This window comes from Palaemon carinicauda, chromosome 17 (genome assembly GCF_036898095.1).
Source record: "Palaemon carinicauda isolate YSFRI2023 chromosome 17, ASM3689809v2, whole genome shotgun sequence".
Lineage (NCBI taxonomy): Eukaryota > Metazoa > Arthropoda > Malacostraca > Decapoda > Palaemonidae > Palaemon > Palaemon carinicauda.
This window is the reverse complement of record NC_090741.1, coordinates 49,017,664-49,040,402: the sequence shown is the minus strand read 5'-3', so window position 1 is coordinate 49,040,402 and position 22,739 is coordinate 49,017,664. Positions and strand designations below refer to the sequence as shown.

At 34.5% G+C, this 22,739-nt stretch overlaps 2 protein-coding genes across 3 annotated transcripts in view; one reads left to right on the top strand and one right to left on the bottom strand.

Annotated features, from left to right (window-relative positions):
* Nucleotides 1–1,488, bottom strand: part of LOC137656738 (TBC1 domain family member 15-like) — a 56,266-nt gene extending 54,778 nt beyond the window's left edge. The window contains exon 1 of one of the 2 annotated variants that reach the window (XM_068390979.1): nucleotides 1,444–1,488. In XM_068390979.1, the coding sequence (XP_068247080.1) occupies nucleotides 1,444–1,458 (15 nt within the window). In that variant the 5' untranslated portion in view covers nucleotides 1,459–1,488. The remainder of the gene's footprint in view (nucleotides 1–1,443) is intronic. The other variant, XM_068390978.1, reaches the window with a different exon arrangement.
* A 9,839-nt stretch (nucleotides 1,489–11,327) lies between these two features.
* Nucleotides 11,328–17,529, top strand: LOC137656067 (protein Star-like). The gene is made up of 5 exons (XM_068390242.1): nucleotides 11,328–11,586; nucleotides 12,905–13,033; nucleotides 14,292–14,411; nucleotides 15,946–16,143; nucleotides 17,299–17,529. Exons 2-5 carry the CDS (start codon nucleotides 12,908–12,910, stop codon nucleotides 17,527–17,529), a joined length of 675 nt encoding a protein of 224 aa, XP_068246343.1. The 5' UTR covers nucleotides 11,328–11,586; nucleotides 12,905–12,907.
* Nucleotides 17,530–22,739: the final 5,210 nt, after the last annotated feature.

The window sequence follows — 22,739 nt, the reverse complement described above, 5'->3', positions numbered from 1 at the left end:
GCCAAGCTACAACCCTAGTTGGAAAAGCAATATGCTATAAGCCCAATGGCTCAAATAGGGGAAATTAGCCCAGTGAGAAAAGGAAATAAGGAAATAAATAAATGAGAACAAATTAACAATAAATCACTCTAAAAACAGTAACAACGACAAAACAGATATGTCATATATAAACTATATAAAGACTCGTGTCAGCCTGGGGTCTAGTATTCTACGGTAGCAAATAGCTGTATTAGCTAGTAATTTTGCATGTCTCATGATTAAGTTATCTATGTATTCTGACATACCCTGACAAAGAACATCGAAAGTAAATTACGTAGTAATTTAAATTAAATACCTAAGACGACCGGAACAGTAACAACAACAAAACAGATATGTCATATATAAACTATAAAACGACTCATGTCAGCCTGGGGTCTAGTATTCTACGGTAGCAAATAGCTGTATTAGCTAGTAATTTTGCATGTCTTATGATCTAGTTACTAATACATTCTGACATACCCTGACAAAGAACATCGAAAGTAAATTACGTAGTAATTTAAATTAAATATCTAATACGACCGGTAAAGTTGTACTGTATTACAGGGTCTGATTTCGAACAGAAAATAACAAGTCCTGCCATGGAAGACCAACGCGAAGTTACTAATGCCTTCTGACATACCCTGACAAAGAACATCGAAAATGAATTACGTAATAATTGAAATTAAATACCTAAGACGACCGGTAAAGTTGTACTGTATTACAGGGTCTGATTTCGAACAGAAAATACCAAGACCTGCCATGGAAGACCAACGCGAAATGATTAAGTTACTAATGCATTCTGACATACCCCGGCAAAGAACATCGAAAGTGAATTACGTAGTAATTTAAATTAAATACCTAAGACGACCAGTAAAGTTGTACTGTATTACAGGGTCTGACTTCGAACAGAAAATACCAAGCCCTACAAGACCAACGCGAATTGAACAAAGCAAAGTTCTCCCTGTGTTCTATTCTAAATGTAACAAAGTGAAAACCAATTCAGTCTGACGCGGTAAAGTTGTACTGTATTACAGGGTCTGATTTGGAACAGAAGCCCTGCCATGGAAGACCAACGCAAATTGAACAAAGCAAAGTTCCCCCTTGTGTTCTATTCTAAATGTAACAAAGTCAAAATCAATTCAGTCTGACGTCTAAGAACTATAGAACGTTTCATATAATGCGAAACTTCATCGTTCTTTCAATTTAACGTCAATGACGACCAGGCGAACTCGCTTCAATGTCATTGCTCGCATCTTCCATTGTGACTGGCCCCGATTTGAACGGCTAAATTCACTCGTCATTCGCAAATAAATCCCTCGTCTCGTTACTATATCGATTAAATATTATCTAATGTATACATTAGTTGGTTAGAATAAACTTTTCGATGTTAAAAGGCGATTTAAAACCGATAATTCTTCAACTTACTAATTCTTCGTCCATCTTTGTTTACGTCCTACAGGTGATGATGACTAACATAGAATTGAGGGTTCGTTCATAACATTTCGCGGAGGGCGTAAAAACGTTCTTTGAATTGTCCGTTTATGCCTCTTTCCTCCTTTTTAAATTATGATTGTTATATGGAATTAACACCATAGATGCTTTTTTATTAGAAGAAATATAAATATAATATTTCAATTTTGTTACAATTTATATTTTCACATAATTCTTCAGATTATGCAAGTAACAATTTCCGAATAGCTTAACTACGATCTGTGAATTGTCCGTTTATGCTTATTTCCTCCTTGTTACATTATGATTATTATATGGAATTAACACCATAGATGCTATTCTATTAGCAGAAATATATATTTAATATTTTAATTTTGTTACAATTTATATTTTCACATAATTCTTCAGATTATGCAAGTAACAATTTCCGAATAGCTTAACTACGAAGTCAATGTAATGAAAACGAATGCGTTCAAACTGTGTGAGGGATTTTCGTTATGGAATATAGTTACTGAACAGGCTACTATGTTGGGTGGATTGGCCAATCATAATACGGGAAAATAATAACATTGCCTGTGATTGGTTGACAAAATGCAACGACATTATTGTAGTAAAAATCTACTGCGATGATCAGGGTTGCCAGTTTGGCCTTTTTTCAAGCCAAAAAAACCTGAAATGTTGCCTTTTTTTTAATTGGGTGGCCTTTAGTAATATGAAAAAGGGCGTGTCTTAAAAACTATATATTTGCCCTTTTTTTCTACTAATTAATTAGCCTTTTAAAGCTTCTGTTGATTAGAAGTTGGCCTTTTCTCATTTAGAAAACCTGGCAACCCTGGCGATGATTACTTATCTACAATGTGATGGCTCCCTCAAGGATGTAGATATCACGTGAACGTCCGTAGAAATTAGGGAATATTTTTCCTCTAATTTTCCAAACAATAAAGTATATAGGACCTTCTGGCATTTATATATATGATAAAATCCCCCTTTCTTCATAACAATAAGCTCCTGACTAAATATACTTTTGAATTACTTCTTCGATAAAAATATTTTTTTTGTAATTGTGGAAATAAACACAATGTTCTTCACTATCTTCATTTAAACACCATGATTTTCTATGTATCTATTCATTCTTTTGTAACAAATACCACATGGTCACATAGTCTATCCATATATTGATTAATCTGTCTATCTGTAATCAAATCTACGTTTCATTATAAAATCATAAACTAGAAATTGCAGAGTAAAATAACGAAGACCTACTTAGTGTTTCAAATATGGTTATTTTTGTTCAAATCAATAATGATAGTTATCACCATAATTACTGAAGAGTTGACGATTAGTATTATTTCCTAATATTTTCTAATATTTCCTATTATTTTCTAATATTTCCTAATATTTTCTAATATTGATACTATTCCCGTGACCAGTAGAACTAATATTTTATCTAATTTCTCTTCCCCTTTTTCATGTTTTGTTAGTGTTTATAGTTTATAAAGGAAATATTTATTTTGATGTTACTATTCTTAAAATATTTTATTTTTCCGTGTTTCCTTTCCTCACTGGGCTATTTTCCCTGTTGGAGCCCCTGGGCTTATAACATCCTGCTTTTCCAACCCGGGTTGTAGCTTAGCAAGAGATAATAATAAAAATAATAATAATAATAATAATAATAATAATAATAATAATAATAATAATAATAATAATAATAATTAATATCCATGCCTTTTAGGAACAGAAACCACTTCTGCGTAAAACAGGAATATGGAATAAGTTGTTTTGTTATTTATCATTATTTTCTATATTATCTTAACCTAATAAACAAATATATATTTTAAATATGCCACCCCTTTTGCCGTTACGTTATTCACAATCACAATATATCTTTGTTTAGCTTTTTTTATCAGTGGTGAGTAATATTATCATGACAAGCTATAGTCTGTCTGATCCGTTTCCTTCATATAAACAAAGAGAGTCTCAGGCAGTTTATGTAGCGGTAATTTGCGGTTAAAATTGCGGTTAAATTTGCACTTGGTAACGAGGGGAACTCTTGTTAAAACTAGATATCACGGTCACGCAGTTAAAACAACCACCATTTTTTGAACGCTGGTTTTCAACACATTATTATTATTATTATTATTATTATTATTGTTGTTGTTGTTGTTGTTACTGTTTTTGTCATTATTATTATTATTATTATTATTATTATTATTGTTGTTGTTGTTGTCATTATTATTATTATTATTATTATTATTATTATTATTATTATTGTCGTTGTTGTTGTTGTTGTCATTATTATTATTATTATTATTATTATTATTATTATTATTAAATGCTAAGCTACAACCCTAATTGGAAAAGCAGGATGCTCTATAAGCCCAGGGGCTCCAACAGGGAAAATAGCCCAGTGAGGAAAGGAAATAGAAATTTTATTATTATTATTATTATTATTAAATGCTAAGCTAAAACCTAAGCTAGAAAAGCAGGATGCTGTATAAGTCCAGGGGCTCCAACAGGGAAAATAGCCCAGTGAGGAAAGGAAATAAAAATTTTATTATTATTATTATTATTATTATTATTATTATTAAATGCTAAGCTACAACCCTAGCTGGAAAAGCAGGATGCTGTATAAGTCCAGGGGCTCCAACAGGGAAAATAGCCCAGTGAGGAAAGGAAATAAAAATTTTATTATTATTATTATTATTATTATTATTATTATTATTATTATTATTATTATTAAATGCTAAGCTACAACCCTAGTTGGAAAAGCAGGATGCTCTATAAGCCCAGGGGGCTCCAACAGGGAAAGTAGCCCAGTGAGGAAAGGAAATAAAAATCTTATTATTATTATTATTATTATTATTATTATTATTATTATTATTATTATTATTATTAAATGCCAGGCTACAACCCTAGCTGGAAAAGCAGGATGCTATAAGCCCAGGGGCTCCAACAGGGAAAATAGCCCAGTGAGGAAAGAAAATAATTTTATTATTATTATTATTATTATTATTATTATTATTAAATGCTAAGCTACAATCTTAGCTGGAAAAGTAGGATGCTCTATAAGCCCAAGGGCTCCAACAGGGAAAATAGCCCAGTGAGGAAAGGAAATAAGAATTTTATTATTATTATTACTATTATTATTATTATTTGCTAAGCTACAACCCTAGCTGGAAAAGCAGGATGCTATAAACCCAGGGGCTCCAACAGGGAAAATAGCCCAGTGAGGAAAGGAAACAATGAGAAATAAAATATTTTAAGAATAGTAACATTAAATTAAATATCTCCAATGTAAACTATAAAAACTTTAACAAAACAAGAGGAAGAGAAATAAGATAGAACAGTGTGCCCGAGTGTACCCTCAAGCAAGGGCTATGTGTGTGTGTGTGTACATACATTTATGTATGAAGTTATGAAAGGGAAAAATGGAAAGAAACAATCAAAATTGTTAGTCTGGTGAAATCAGTAGATCAAACTGCTAGCTTAAGTTCTTTGATTTTCCATGTGTGGCTTTTTATAGTATATATATATATATATATATATATATATATATATGCAGAAGAACCACAGGTAAAATGAAAATACGGAATATACACTTAAGTCCTGACTAGTTTCGTGTTACTTCCTCAGAGGACTAGTCAGGACTTAAGTGTATATTCCGTATTTTCATTTTCCCTGTGGTTCTTCTGCATCTGAGCATCACGTTTTCCTGTGATTTTTACGCATATATATATATATATATATATACAGTATGTGTGTGTGTGTTTGTTTATATTACGTGTCAGCTGTCATAATGTATACATATACACACATTATGATATACTTAGGCCTAAACCAAAAGTAAATTGAAAATAACGTTAGGATGAATGAAGTAAGAATCCCCTCTCTCTCTCTCTCTCTCTCTCTCTCTCTCTCTCTCTCTCTCATCGGAAATGGGAAATCATATTTGACATTTCGTTATCACAATTTTGATATGTCATGTTGTTGTTGTACAGGAAACGATCATTTAAGCTTTTCAACCACATGAATGAAAATAGTTTCAGCTTTAGACTTCATGACCATGTATATGCCTACCTTAGTTAATTATAACAAATGTGTATATATTCACTGTCTTGGGGTAGCGTTCTCTTGCTTGAGGGTACACTCGGGCACGCTATTCTGTCTTATTTCTCTTCCTCTTGTTTTTTTTTTTATTTTAAGTTTTCATAGTGTGTATGTGAAATATTTATTTTAATGTTGTCATTGTTCTTGAAATATTTTATATTAATTGTTAATTATTTTTCTTGTAGTTTCCTTGTTTCCTTTCCTCACTGGGCTATTTTCCTTATCTCACTGCAGCGGTAGAAAAAAAAATGATGGTCAGATCAGTAATTTAATTAAAAAAAAATTTATTGTTGTTGTTGTTATTATTATTGTTGCTGGTGTTATTGTTTTTATTATTATTATTGTTGTTGGTGTTATTATTATTATTATTATTATTATTATTATTATTATTATTATTGTTGTTGTTATTGTTGTTGTTGTTGTTGTTATTATCATCAACATTGTTGTTCTTCTTCTTCATATTATTATTATTATTATTATTATTATTATTATTATTATTATTATTATTATTATTACAGTAACTAAACTACATTAACCCTAGTTGGAAAAACCATATAAGCCCAATGGGTTCAACAGGGAAAAATATCCCAGAGAGGAAAGGAAATAAATACGTTTTATATGAGAAGTAAGGAATAAAGTGTCTAAAGTTATAATCTTTGTAAATATTATGTAGTTCTAAGCCTATGGTTGCAAGCTTTTAGCTAGATAGAATAAAAGGTGATGATATGGAGAGAAGAGGATGCCTTTGAACTGTTCTTAAAATATTTTATTTTTCCTTGTTTCCTTTCCTCACTGGGCTATTTTCTCTGTTGGAGCCCCTGGGCTTATAGCATCTTGTTTTTCCAACTAGGGTTGTAGCTTAGCAAATAATAATAATAATAATAATAATAATAATAATAATAATAATAATAATAATAATAATAATAATAATCTCTTCTTTCCCTCCGTTATCTCCTACATAAACTATAAAAACGTTAACAAAACAAGATAGACTAGTGTGCCCGAGTGTACCCTCAAGCAAGAGAACTCTAACCCAAGACAGTGGAAGACCATGCTACAGAGGCTATGGCAATACCCAAGACTAGGGAACAATGGTTTGATTTTGGAGTGCCCTTCTCCTAGAAGAAGAAAATATAAAAATTAGAATAGATATAGAGGCATTTTGGTTGAGAAGTGAAGAAGAAAGGATTAGTAGGGTAGTAAAGAAAGAGAAATTAATCCTGGTAGTGCATTAATCTTAACACGGCGTCACTTTTACTCTCAAACGTACAATGAAAGTAACAGCTGGACGTTACGCCTTGTTACGCTCTGTTGCGCTGACGTAACAAACACCAAGGGCAAATCATCATATGGAACGCTATTGTATACATGTTCTCACGGTTTCAATCTATAGAAACCGCTATAGATGCCAAAAACGGTTATTTAACTCTTTTTATAGTTTATTTATGACATATTTGTTTTTGATGTTGTTACTAGTTTATATATGACATGTCTGTTTTGACGTTGTTACTTTTTTTTAGAATGATTTATTGTTAATTTGTTCTCTTCATTTATTTATTTCGTTATTTCCTCTCCTCACTCGCCTATTTTTCCCTGTTGGAGCCCCTGGGCTTATAGCATCTTGCTTTTCCAACTGGGTTGTAGCTTGGATAGTAATAATAATAATAATAATTAAACTCGATATTAAAAAGTTGTATAAAGATACAAGTTCATTAAATATGCTGCTGTTACCGGGGAACTGTTCTCACATACATATGTGATTAAATGTATTGATTTAAATACACTGCTACTACTATTACTACTACTATTATCATTACTACTGACCTCAGAACTGATGTGAATGACTTTTGTTTTCATAGTTTATCTGTAGAATAGTATTGGGATATTCCATATATGTGGCTCTAGCTGCTTAGGATAGTTCAAGCCTCCGTTTACTGCACAAGGAAAAACTGACTTTTAATTCAATGGACCTTGATGTCATCCACGTCAGGTAGAGGCTCTCTCTCTCTCTCTCTCTCTCTCTCTCTCTCTCTCTCTCTCTCTCTAATGATATTAGTTCCGTTTTTTCCTGTTTCGGAAATAGGTCTATTCGGAAATGAGAACTATAAAGGAAATTGTTACGTGAAACATTAGGTAAATGAACTTCATCTCTCTCTCTCTCTCTCTCTCTCTCTCTCTCTCTCTCTCTAGGTCTATTCGAAAATGAGAACTAAGAAGGAAATTGATACGTGAAACATTATAGTTTTACAAATAGGTAAATAAGCTTCATCTCTCTCTCTCTCTCTCTCTCTCTCTCTCTCCGTTTGTTTTCCTTTTTCGGAAATAGGTCTATGCGAAAATGAGAACTATGAAGGTAATTGATACGTGAAACATTAGGTAAACAAACTTCATCTCTCTCTCTCTCTCTCTCTCTCTCTCTCTCTCCAATAATATTAGTTCCGTTTTTTCTCCTGTTTCGGAAATAGGTCTATTCGAAAATGAGAACTATGAAGGAAATTGATACGTGAAACATTAGGTAAACAAACTTCATCTCTCTCTCTCTCTCTCTCTCTCTCTCTCTCTCTCTCTCCAATAATATTAGTTCCGTTTTTTCTCCTGTTTCGGAAATAGGTCTATTCGAAAATGAGAACTATGAAGGAAATTGATACGTGAAACATTAGGTAAACAAACTTCATCTCTCTCTCTCTCTCTCTCTCTCTCTCTCTCTCTCTCTTTCCCAGTATTATTAGTTCTGTTTGTTTTCCTGTTTCGGAAATAGGTCTATTCGAAAATGAGAACTATGAAGGAAATTGATACGTGAAACATTATAGTTTTACAAGTAGGTAAATAAACTTCATCTCTCTCTCTCTCTCTCTCTCTCTCTCTCTCTCTCTCTCTCCATTATTATTAGTTACGTTTTTTTCCTGTTTCGGAAATAGGTCTATTCGAAAAATGAGAACTATTCAGGAAATTAATACGTGAAACAGAGCATTTTTACAAATAAGTAAACAAACTTTATCTAGAAAATATATAATAAAAAGATAAACTTTAAGTTAAACTAAAGAGTTTATTACCCCCCCCCCCCCCCCCCCGAGGTCCACAAAAAAAGGAACCTTAATTTTTCTCTGTTTTTTCCTGTGAGATTCTTTGTATTCCTCTCCACGGCTCTTGAACACCATGTCCTCGACGAAGACTCAACAGTGATTTTTTCTTTAAAATCAACGTAATTCTACTTTTAAATACCGAGAATGTTTAAAAATGTCCTTGTTTAGTGAAGTTATAACTCTGCCATTAAACCGGAGGAAGAGAAATTACTTAAAGAAATTAGCGTTTTTTACGGCTATCTGGTTAGTGGTGAGTTTCAATCTTTTTTTCCCGAGGAGTTGATTACGTGTCCTGTTTCTCCTTTTTTATTATTAATATATATGTCACGAAGAAAATTAGGCCTAGGAGAAACCCGTGATGGCAATAACTGGGATTTTAATTGTAAAATAGGTAAATATTTATTCATTTGCAAAGGAAAAGGTGGATTTTGAAGAATTTTAAATATGGACGGCTTCACAGATGAGCCGTATAACAGTTTCTGCCTTTTTAATACAATCTAAATTTTAGTAATCATGAAAAAGGTATTTTAGACAGAAAATAACATGCAAATATATCCATGCACTGGTATTTAGTCAACTGTATTGAGTGACAGCAATATTATTAATAATAATTAGTATGGCATACTATAGCCACCTCTAGATATGCATGGTTCGCAATGGTAAGGTCCGTTGGTACCCAGCTAACAATATTACCTCTAAAATGTCTTCTATCTATGTTTTTAAAGTTTTTATAGTTTATATAGAAAATATTTATTTTAATGTTACTTTTCTTGAAATATTTTTTCCTTGTTTCCTTTCCTCACTGGGCTATTTTCCCTGTTGGGGCCCCCGGGCTTTTAGCATCCTACTTTTCCAACTAGGGTTGTAGCTTAGCAAGTAATAATAATAATAATAATAATACATCTAAGGCAACAGAGTGAATTATGGGGAATATATATATATATATATATATGTGTGTGTGTGTGTGTGTGTATCGTAGACATGAATATGGACATGTCTGAGGCCTTTGTCCTGCAGTAGACTAAGAACGGCTGCATTTTGTTATTGATATATACAATAACAAATGCAGCCGTTTCAATACACGCACTAATATATATATATATATATATATATGTATATATATATATAATATATATATATATACTATATATATATATACAGTATATATAATATATATATGTATATATATATATATATATGCAGTATATATAATATATATATATATATATATATGTACATGAAGTTTGTTTAACAATTAATCATAGAATAGAATATCATTAATATAAAAATAATTTATTGCTTTAAAAACTAAATAAATAGCCTATATTGATCATACCGTTGTAAAGGTTAAATAACCTTTGAAACTGAAAATTTACCCGTTTATGCAAAATATCTTCTAAAAACATTAGAATTAAAATTTCTTGCATTATATAATCCCTCTACTGCAAAATTTTATCTATGTGAAGGATAATATTGGCTTGATTTCGTAACGGTTTCCAAATTATATAAATAACAGATTAGATATATGTGTTATTGTCTTTTTAGCGTCAAAGATGACATGTAATGCAATGTGATGAATAATTAATAATCATACAGTATTGTTCTTTTCTAGAGTGTATTAATCAAAGAATATTTTCTTTATTGTTTTGTATTTCTTATAGTAATGTCTTAGTCTGTTTTTAGTATTATTTCACACTATAGATTTCTTAATGTTTACCTTATGGAGAAGTATACGCCGTTAATGTTGTTCTTACTTTTTGAAAAATCTTTCTTCTTTCCTTCATTTGTATTCTAACGTGATTCTTCCATTGCATAATGAAGATATACAGTAAAATGTGTTTATCATTCTGCTTATATCTTCACCCCCCTCTCTCTCTCTCTCTCTCTCTCTCTCTCTCTCTCATGGAATCTTGGTGATAAGACTTAATTATCATTCTGCTTATATCTTCAACCCCCCCACTCTCTCTCTCTCTCTCTCTCTCTCTCTCTCTCTCATGGGATCTTGGTGATAGGACTTAATTCTTACAGATATTTACAGAAGGTTTATTCAATGATCTCCGCCAATGATGTTGGAAGAAGGTTATGTTTTCGCCCCTGTTTGTGTTTGTTTGTGAACAGCTTCCTGACCACAATTTTAATCGTAGGGTAATGAGACTAGTAGGGATCAACTATTTTGTAAAATGATGGAAATGATTGAATTTTGGAAGGTCAAGGTCACGGTCAAGCAAAATATAATTCACGTAATCAGCCTTAAGTTTGGACATCGTTGTCACAGAGATTTCAAACTTGGTTCATATTTGAGTGTATGGAAATCAACGCCAATTAATGCATGTTAAGGTCAAAGGTCAAGGTCAAGCAAAGGTCAAGAATAAGCTGCCGCGGTGGAGGTCTGCACTCTACTGAGTGCCCTTCTAGTTCTTTATGTAACCACCAAAAGAATTTAAGAAAAAACGTCATATGTAATTTTATTCTGCAACAAAAATAATAACAACAATAACACTGATATTAATAAAGATAACATAATGTTTATCATTTTTTATTTGTATATCAACCAATATATACTGAAAACATGATAAACTTCCTGGTAACCTCAGGAACTCATTTCATACACTTTGAGAGGTAGAAACGATTAAGGTATTTCATAAAACGCCTTTCAATCTTTCAGCTTTCCGTTTACACGGGTCGAGGAGGCCTAATACACGTGAGGAATGATGGCCCGAGGCACATACACGTTGGCGTCGGTCCCACCCACAGCGATGAGAGCGAGGAACACCAAGTAGCGACGTCCGGAGCTTGGAAGGAGAGGCTCCGAGGACCGCTTGAAGCAGATGATCCGCGAGTCGTCGAGACGCTCAGAGATTACCATCTTCACTCGCCCAGCTCCGGTCTTTACAATTTGGACACCTACGAGAACAGGCTGAGATTTGAGGTAGAGAGAGAGAGAGAGAGAGAGAGAGAGAGAGAGAGAGAGCTCCGAGGACCGCTTGAAGCCAATGATCCGCGAGTCGTCGAGGCACTCGGAGATCACCATCTTTACTCGCCCACCTCTGGTCTTTACAATTTGGACACCTACGAGAATAGGCTCAGGGCTGAGAGAGAGAGAGAGAGAGAGAGAGAGAGAGAGAGAGAGAGCTCCGAGGACCGCTTGAAGCCGATGATCCACGAGTCGTCGAGGCGCTTCGAGATCAACATCTTTACTCGCCCAGCTCCGGTCTTTATAATTTGGACACTTACGAGAATAGGCTGAGAGAGAGAGAGAGAGAGAGAGAGAGAGAGAGAGAGAGATTTACAATGATCAACTGTTATCTTGTTGCACACACTTGAAAAAAGCCGCAATTCTAACCGGAAAGTCTCAGTAAAAATATACTGTTCTCAGCCATATTTCAGTAAAATAGAGGCGACCGTGATTTTTACCCTACTTTGTTACTATCATTTACAGGTTGGTGACCGTAATATGACTCGTTTACTTCAATATATCCTCTTTTAAAACGGTATATGCTTAGCAAACATATATTCCAGGATTTTTACCGCTTTTTAATGCAAATTTTTAACAGTGCACATATTTCATAGTGTTATACTCCATTTCACTATTTTATATCTCGGACGACGATACATTCTTTTTAATATCATTTCTTTACTTAACTGGAACTAAATGAAGGGATTCCTTGTTGTTCTTTAAGGACCAGAGGTTATTGGAATATCTGTTTTCCCAAAAGTATACAGCCATGGAAATTTCTATTTTCCAAAACAACGTTTTTGAAATTACTGCCCTCAAGTATACACATTTATATAAATTTCTGTTTCCTTAAACATACTGTATAGCTTCACAATCATGGAATTTCGTTTCAATAAACAAACCAGGACTGGAATTTGTAGCAAACATAACATGGGGATTTTGAATTATGTTTTTGAAATACAGAACAAGAATAATTCCCGAGATTTTTCGTATTTTATGGAGTATGGGAGATTTTTTCCAGAATTCTTAGTTACAGAACGTTTTGGTTTTCAAAATCAAAATTCATTTGAATATCTGGTTTCTACATTATGAATTCTTTTGAATTTTTGTTTTCCAAAACGTGGAGATCGAAATAAATTTTGTTGAACATAGACAGAAATCTGTTTTCTAAAATAAAATGCCCTGGAATTATCTTTGATCCATTAAATTTTGGGAATTTATGTTTTGCAGTGCAATGAGTTGCCGAATCATATACTTTTCCAAGTTATACTTATAGAATTATCTGTTCCAGAACATGGAGTCCTGGAAATTTCTGCACCAGCGAATAATCGATCTGTTTAAGGACAGTCCTCCTGGATTCTTCATTGAAGCTGGAGCCCTGGATGGGCAGTATCTTTCCAATACATTGCACCTGGAAAAAGTGAGTATTTTTATCATATGTTTTGTTTATATGGGATTGTTCTTTACAAATTAAAGTTGCATTGACTTTTTGGAGAAGAGTGCTTTTATCTCATGTTTTGTTTATTCGGGATTGTTCTTTACAAATTAAAGTTGCTTTGACTTTTTGAAGAAGTGTTCATACATGTATAGTAAAGGGGCTCATGGCCTTTATAAGAAAAAAAAAAAAGAGTGCTTTTATCTCATGTTTTGTTTACTCGGGATTGTTCTTTACAAATTAAAGTTCCTTTGACTTTTTGAAGAAGCGTCCATACATTTATAGTAAAGGGGCTTCATGGCCTTTACAAGAGCACGAAGAAATGTATGAATAACGAGGGTTATATGATGGTTAGATTTAATAGGCTAATAAGGTCTTGAGAGAGAGAGAGAGAGAGAGAGAGAGAGAGAGAGAGAGAGAGATCAAAGACCCCTAGATTCATACATTCCTAAGATGTGGCTCTAAAAGTGTTGATTCTTATTGTTGACTCAACGAACTGGGTTATATTACAACAGTTTTCGATTATATTATTTTTTTTTATCAAAGAACTATTTTGCTTTGATGAAGAAACAGCACGGGATAAGGAAAACTTGTTCGTGTGTTCCTGTAGTAAAAGATAAGGTAACATCATGCCTGGCGAACCTCTTGGGGCGCTGCCCCTTGCTGTTGTTGTCCTGCTCTTTAAAGGGAAGAATAGTTCCTTCTGCAACATTTTTTCGTAGTCTTTCCTAGCTGGGATTTTTGTGGAGGCTATAGATCTTCCTGCTGAGTCATCAGCAGCTATTCCCTTGTCCTAGTTTGATGGGGAAAGGGTTTGGATGTTGATCATATGTATATATGGTCAGTCTCTAGGATACTGTCATGCCCTTTCCTCTGCTATTCGTGAGCGCCGTGTAAACCTTCAAGAAAGTACTTGGCTAAAATAACTATTTTAGCTGAAGTTAATTTTGATATCTGGTGATCATGAATATGGATCTATACGAGCGAAGAATTACAAATTGTGAAAATGTTTTTTTTCTAAATCAGTTCCTTGTTTATCAGTAAACTGTTTACCACATACAAACTTTAGATGAAGTTAATTTTGATATTTGGTGATCAAGGGTATTGATCTATACGAGCGAACAATTATAAAGGGTAATTCTTTTAATAAATCAGATCCTAATTTTCCGTAAACTGTTTATCACATAAATGACTATTTGATCTATTTATAGTAACGCCCTCGAACTGAATTTCTTAATTCCAGGAGTATGGCTGGACTGGGCTACTAGTCGAACCCAACCCGAGTTCCTACAATGAATTACTGAAGAAGAACCGTCGCTGTTATTCGTCCAATACTTGTCTGGCTGTAACTCCATACCCTAAGGTAAAGAAGATATGAAGAGTATTATGTAAACTTGAGAAATGAGGAAGAAATATCATAGGGATACTGGTGAATAATATTAGTTTTTTTTATGAAGAGTAAACTTGAGAAATCTGGAGGAAATTTTATAGTGATACTGGTGAATAATATTAATTTTTTTTTTATGAAGAGTAAACTTGAGAAATCTGGAAGAAATTTCATAGTGATACTGGTGAATAATATTAGTTTTTTTTTTTATGAAGAGTAAATTTGAGAAATCAGGAAGAAATGTCTTAGTGATACTGGTGAATAATATTAATTTTTTTCTTTTTATGAAGAGTAAACTTGGGAAATCAGGAAGAAATGTCAAAGTAATACTAGTGAATAATATTAGTTATGAAGAATAAATTTGGGAAATCAGGAAGAAATTTCATAGTGATACTGGTGAATAATATTAGTTTTTTTTTTTTATGAAGAGTAAACTTGAGAAATGAGGAAATGTCATAGTGATATTGGTGAATGATATTAGTTTTTTTTATGAAGAGTAAACTTGAGAAATCAGGAAGAAATGTCTTAGTGATACTGGTGAATAATATTAATTTTTTTTAATGAAGAGTAAACTTGAGAAATCAGGAAGAAATGTCATAGTAATGCTTGTTTTTTTTATTTTTTTTATTTTATATAGGAAATATTTATTTGAATGTTGTTACTGTCCTTAAAATATTTTATTTTCCTTGTTTCCTTTCTCACTGGGCTATTTTCCATGTTGGGGCCCCTGGACTTATAGAATCCTGCTTTTCCAACTAGGGTAGTAGCTTGGCAAATAATAATAATAATAATAATAATATTCAACCTTGTTTTCATAACCATTACTGTCTCATTAGTGTTAGTTCTCCTATGTATTCTCTTCTGATATTACTCTTCAAAAACCTCAGTTTGGTCATCTATGCTTTCTTCTCTTCTATTTTCCTTATAATTTCATTTGCCACTTTTCTTTTTATTTCTTTGTGAGTTCTTGCTTGTTAAACGTTCTTACTTCTTCAATATTAATATATTTATTGAATATTTCTCTTGATAATTTTTCCCCAACATTCCCCACATGGTTCTCTTATTTGATCTTCTACTATCTCCTTAACTAGTCGTTTGTCATCTGATGTTATTATTATAGTTATTACTTGCTAAGCTACAACCCTAGTTGGAAAAGCAAGATGCTATAAGCCCAGGGGCCCCAATAGGGAAAATAGCCTAGTGAGGAAAGGAAACAAGGAAAAATAAAATATTTCAAGAACAGTAACATTTAAATAAATATTTTCTATATAAACTATGAAAACTTTAACAAAACAAGAGGAAGAGAAATGAGATAGAATAGTGTGCCCGAGTGTACCATCAAGCAAGAGAACCCTAACCCAAGCATCACCTTTTTTATACACTATATTATTTTCAACTGGCCATATTCCTGTTTTTTGCAATTAGCCCCCAAACCATATGTATGTCGAGTACTAGTAGTAGTAGTAGTAGTAGTAGCAGCAAAGATTTACCTTTGAAACATCCTCTCCAGGAGATGGTTTTGGAGATGATGGACACCAGGGAACAGGCGGCGACCTCGCAGGCCATGTGGGTCATTCGGGGTGGCAGTTTCCTGCAAGAAGGCGCAGGAAGAGCTCAAATGTACCAGGCAAACACACATCTCAGAACCTATGCGGTGGCTCAGTGCTTTCCCTTCATCACATACTGGAAGGCGCTCAATCTTACGAAGGTTAGTGCATCGTAGCTAAAACTGATTTCTGATGCATCATGAGGCTCAATACTACACAGAATTCTAGAAGTTTTATTCCAGCTGTGACCAAGTTGTAGAATGATCTCCCTAATCGGGGAGTTGAATCAGTAGAACTTCAAAAGTTCAAATTTCCAGCAAATGTTTTTATGTTGAACAGGCTAACATAAGTATCTTTTTATAGTTAATATATGACAGGTCTGTATTAATGATGTTACTGCTTTTAAAATATTTTATTTTAATTGTTCAGTACTTTTCACATAGTTTATTTCCTTATTTCCTTTCCTCACTGGGCTATTTTCTCCTGTTGGAGCTGTTGGGCTTATAGCATTCTGCTTTTCCAATTGGGGTTATAGCTTAGCTAATAATAATAATAATAATAATAATAATAATAATACAGTGTGTTTCTTCAGAAATCTGATAAATTTGTAGTAGCTCACTGGAATCGGAAGTTGTAACGGCTCTCTCGCCTACGTGTTCAATCCTATCCCATATCCTTCGAGACAAGGTTAACTTTATTCGGGGAAGGATAGCCGTGGCTTGTGTAAAGCACGTCTCTGTTTGATACACGATATCTCTCGGGATATCCAAGGGAAAGAACCCTGTGATACTTCTTAGGTTAAATTCTCTGGTACATCACTCTCAGAAATATCCCTAGTAGAAAGCTGCCTTTGAGGAACTTCCATCAGAACGACATGGCTCGAGCCCAAAAAGGGCGGTTTATATTGTTACATTAGCGGTTATCACCTTGAACGGTTTGGCGACCGCTGGTTTTGCCTAAAATTACACTGGAAAAGTAGAAATGAGTGTATAATCAGAGAGAGAGAGAGAGAGAGAGAGAGAGAGAGAGAGAGAGAGAGAGAGAGAGAGAGAGATTGATAAGCTTCCAGGCTGTAAACCTAAAATCTTACAAGAGAGCCGTGGATGCAAAAGACTTACACCCTCTCCACACTGGAAAAGTAGAAATGAGTGTATAGTCAGAGAGAGAGAGAGAGAGAGAGAGAGAGAGAGAGAGAGAGAGAGAGAGAGAGAGAGAGAGAGAGATTAATTAGCATCCAGGCTGAAAACTTGAAACCTTACAGGAGAGCCATGTTTGCGAACAACTTGTAGTACAAACTCTCCATGTTCCTCCTACAGGTTGACCTCTTCTCCTTGGACGTCGAAGGCGCCGAGCAACAGATCCTGAGCACGATTCCGTGGGACTCCATGGACATCAAAACCTTGATCCTGGAGCATTACGGGTCCTCGAGCGAAATGGACAAAGATTTTGTTGAAAGTATAGAGACAAAGGGGTACTCGCTCTATGATTACAACGTTGATAAAGATTTTATTGGGGATTACATATTTGTGAAAAAGGAATTGACTTGAAATATTATCTCAAGACTTTGTTTTATATGAATGATGTATTTCCAAGTTATTTGTGTATTCATGTTGTCATTTACTTGATTGTAGATTTATTTATACATTTTGTTATTATTTATTTGTTTATTTATTTCTCCATAAAATATAAGTTCTAATGATAATAAAGTTTATAGGAATTTTAATCTTTCATAAGAAATTAAGCTCTATATCTATAATGTCTAAACACTAAGTAATTTATTATTATTATTATTATTATTACTAAAAGCTAAGCTACAGCCCTAGTGGGAAAAGCAGGATGCTATAAGCCCAGGGGCCCCAACAGGGAAAATAGCCCAGTGAGGAAAGGAAACAAAGAAAAATTAAATATTTTAAGAATATATAACAGTGGGGCTCCAACGAAAGACAACACTGCAATGAATATCGTATTCACATATTAGCTAACAAATCCTGGATGAACTCTCTTTGAGGTAAACCTCCTCAGGATTAGCACTTCACATACATGCTCTCTAGAGGCACATTCAACTACCTTAAAAACTTGTAGCGAAGGTTTTAATGTTGAACAGGCAGGCACGAGTCTCTCTTCATATGTATTCTAACGTTGTTACTGATCTTAAGATATTTTACATTCTCTACTCATTACATTTAATATAGTTTATTTATTTCCTTTCCTCACTGGGCTATTTTCCATGTTGGAGCCCCTGTGCTCACAGCATCCAGCTTTTCTAACTAGGGTTGTAGCTTAGCAATTAATAATGATAACAACGAAATATTAAATCTCTCTTCATAGTTTATAATTGTGAGATCTATTCTAACGTTCTTACTAATCTGAAGATATTTTATATTCATTAATTGTTATTTCCTTTCCTCGCTGGGCTATTTCCCTTGTTGGAACCCTTGGGCTTATAGCACCCCGCTTTTCCAATTAGAATTGTAGCTTAGCTGATAATAATAATAATAATAATAATAATAATAATAATAATAATAATAATAATAATAATAATAATAATGATAATAATAATAATAATAATAATGATAATAATAATAATAATAATAAACATTGCACTATTCACCTTTTTCCTTAAGGTATTCATGTGCATTCTGGATACAGGGGTCCTTTGTTTCCAATACCTCTTCAATTCATCTGTGCAGAGCTTTCCAGATTTTTATTTTTTCTCTTGTTTTAACACTTTTGGATCATATACTTTCAGTAACTTGCCTTACTCCATCCTTTCCACATAACCAAATAAAACTCAAAATCATCTGTTCCATTCTTGCACACATTCTTACCTTCACCATACTTTTACTTATCACAAGAATTCAAGTTTTCGGTTTTATAAACACTGTGCGTGCTACTCAAACATGTTTGTCTTAGTGGGTACAAACTACTTTCGCGCATTCACTTTCAACTTTTTTCTTGAGGTCAAGGACAGTCAAACTCAACTTTTTTCTTGAGGTCAAGGACAGTCAAACTCAACTTTTTTCTTGAGGTCAAGGACAGTCAAACTTTTCGTTCAGGTTGGACATTGGAAAATGGATTATGTGGCATTCTTGCTTCACTGCTTGTTGTGATGTTCATCAAATTCCTGCGGTGTTAATGTCTGCAGTCCAACGCATAGTGCAGGTATTGATAACCTTTCCTTGTGTGTGTGTATAAATATATATATATATATATATATATATATATATATATATATATATATATATATATATATATATATAAAGTATGTATGTATATATATATATATATATATATATATATATATTTATATATATATATATATATATATATATATATATATTTATATATATATATACATATATATATATATATATATATATATATATATATATATATATATATATATATATATATATATATCAGACCTTGAGGTGGTGTATTAAAAACACAATAGCGCTTTTTCTTCCGGCTTGTTGTCATATATATATATATATATATATATATATATATATATATAATACATATATGCATATTATATAACAAATGCAGTTATTTGTAGTCCACTGCAGGACAAAGTCATCAGACATGTCCTTAGTTATGTCTGGGTTTTGGCCATTTTCATCACCACGCTGGGCACTGCAGATAGGTAGTGGTGGGAGACTTTAGTCAGATCGCTCAGAACAAACCATTCTAGTAAGGGGGCCCCTGACTAGTACAGCTTTGCTGATCATGGCAATACCCAAACCCTTTCCCCACGTTAAGGTATCATTACTGTACATACTAGTGTACATGGTCTGTTAAGAATGACGGCTAAATATTTAGATACCGGTAGATATATACACACACAGGTTCAACCCTTCGCATCCCCTTACCGTTTCCTTTTGGGGGTATCTCCTCTCGTCAGGGTATGACTATTCTCTCTCCCTCCTTACCTGATGGATGGAGAGAGACCGAGTATTTATATGTCTGGCAATGCAACTAAGTGTGGTTTGAAAGATATATGTATGTATATATATATATATATATATATATATATATATATATATATATATATATATATATATATATATATAATATATATATTTATATATGTATGTATATATAACGGATTTTGAGCGAAGCGAAAAATCTATTTTTGGGTGAGATAGCCATGGCGTCCTGATGGAAGGTTCCTTTTTGGTAGCTTCCTTGGGTATAATACTACTAAGATATTCCCAGAGAATTTAACCACAGGTTATCACAGAATTCTAACTTCTGGAGCGAGTATCTCAAAGGTTTCCCTTTAAGACATCGTAAATCAACAGGGGACGCATGTCTAAACGCGCCACATAGCTATCTTCACCCCGAACAGAGTTAATGCTTCGGTGTGTAAGGGTAGAGAATAGCTGGGAGCCGTTCCACAGCCAATCTCACTCGTGGCTACTACTGATACTCGAGACGTAAACAAACGGGCGCCATTGCTCAAATGACGTCACGCCCGTCTTCATCCTGAAGCCAGTTGCTTGCCCAACACCATGATACAGTAGAACAGGGTGGGATCTAAAACTGGACGAAGTAGCAGGGAGGGTCCATCAGGACGCCATGGCTATCTCACCCAAAAATAGATTTTTCGCTTCGCTCAAAATCCGTTTTTTGGGCTCAAGCCATGGCGTCCTGATGGAAGAATACCAGAGAATCAATGTATCGTGGTAGATTTTCCCCTAATAGTAAGTGCCAAGGCATTGACAAAGCAGCATAGCAATCTTTAACAAGGAACCATAGGGAAGAAGCATCCTGCCCCCCTTGGCAGAGAAGTTCCCATGGGCCATGCCGACGTCAAAGTGGTATTGAAGGGCTATTCATCCTGATAGAAGAACTTGAAGAACTTGGAGATGAAGCCGAATGTTTGGTATTTGTATAGGAACATTCTGAAAATTAGACCAGTGGTGGTTGGGCACTGTGTATTTGAGAGTGGTGGTTCATCTCCCTGGTAATGAAAGTAAGTATTCGTGTTGGAACCTTACATAATCAGAGTGAATATAAATTAAGAGTTAGCATCTTAATTTCTTCATAACCATAAGGAAAAGGGGGAATAATAAAACTATGACAGGCATGTATTTCATAGTAAGTAGGAGCTGATTGAGACGCACAGGTAATAAAATAGAAATTTTATTTCACAATGCAGAAATTAAATAATTTACAGCAATAAGTAAAGTTCATTTACAGTAATTATAATGTACATAGTAATAAAGACTTGCTCTTGAATCTGAAAAGGAATTTCAAGTTTATTAGTAGGCACTCGTTCTCGAGGAACGCAAGTCTTTGAATAAAAAACACGTCATGCTCAAGGCATGTGGCACTTGTGTGACAACTATGACATTTCACCTGGGATAAGAACAGTTATAAAAGCACTAAGTGTTTTCGACATCACTATGAATCGCTCGAGGGTCAACATAGGCACCCGAAGAGTTAGAGTCCCAAGTAACTCACTGTTCTACGCAGAGTTAGGTGCAGGTTTCATAACACTACCTGCGGCTACCACAAAATGTTTGACTTCGTGCACTTGTTTCGCATAATGTTTAAAGAAAACTCGCGAGGACTTCCAACCCGTGAAGTTTTTAAGGCTTTCAAAGTCCATGCTCTGAAAGAAATTCAGAGATGATGCCACTTTTCTAGGATCATGACCAGCGGGTGTACTGTTAGGATCCGCTCTGCGAATGAAGTAGGTGATTTTCGCTCTTAATTGTTTCAGTGACAGGTCGCTGCCCGATGTTTCTCCTTTGAAGAGTTGGCCTCCACCAAAGTTTGAAGTTCTGCGAAGATAGACCTTAAGGCTCTCTACTGGACATAGAGAGGCATCCTCCTTCAGGGGGCATATTCTCCAAGGGCCCCATCTTTTGGTGGGTAATTCATTTTTGGCGAGAAACGTCGGATCAGGGGAGAGGGTAACTTCGCCTGTATCGGTAAACAGGATGTGTCCATCCTCTCTTGATAAAGCCACTATTTCGCTGACTCGAGCTCCTGAAGCGAGAGCAAAGAGAAATATAACTTTCTGAGTCAGATCCTTGAGAGGGCAGGAATCATTGTCCAAGTTGGAGGCGAAATGGAGCACCTTGTCTAGTGACCAGGAGATCAGTTTCGGTGGGGGTGCTGGGCGTAGGCGAGCACATGCTTTCGGCAGTTTGTTGAAGATGTCGCTGGACAGATCAATTTGGAAAGCATATAGAATTGGTCTGGTCAAGGCCGATTTGCAGGTTGATATCGTATTGGCTGCTAATCCCTGTCCATGAAGGTGAATAAAGAAGGACATGCAGAAATCAATCGTGATTTCATTAGGATTTTTTGTCTTGACGAAGGAGACCCATTTCCTCCAGGATGATTCATATTGCCGTCTTGTGGATTCGGTCTTGTATTCCTCTAGGAAGTCCAGACTTTTCTTCGAGATCCCAAACCTCTTCTTTGCGGCTAGGGAGAGAAAATCATGAGATGAAGGTCCTTGATTTTCGATGATGAAGCGAAGACAGTCGACTTCTGTACATGTTGAGAGAGAACTGGGCCCGGAAGAGGGATCAGCTTGGGCTGCAGCTCCAGGACCAGGGGGTACCAGTTGCTCCGAGGCCACTTGGGAGCCACTAGGGCCGCTGTCCCTTTGAAGGTTCTCAGTTTGGAGAGGACTTTCAACAGAAGGTTGGTGGGGGGGAACAGGTAGATCTTGGACCATCTGTTCCAATCCAGTGACATGGCATCCACTGCTTCCGCTTTGGGGTCCTCGTACGGG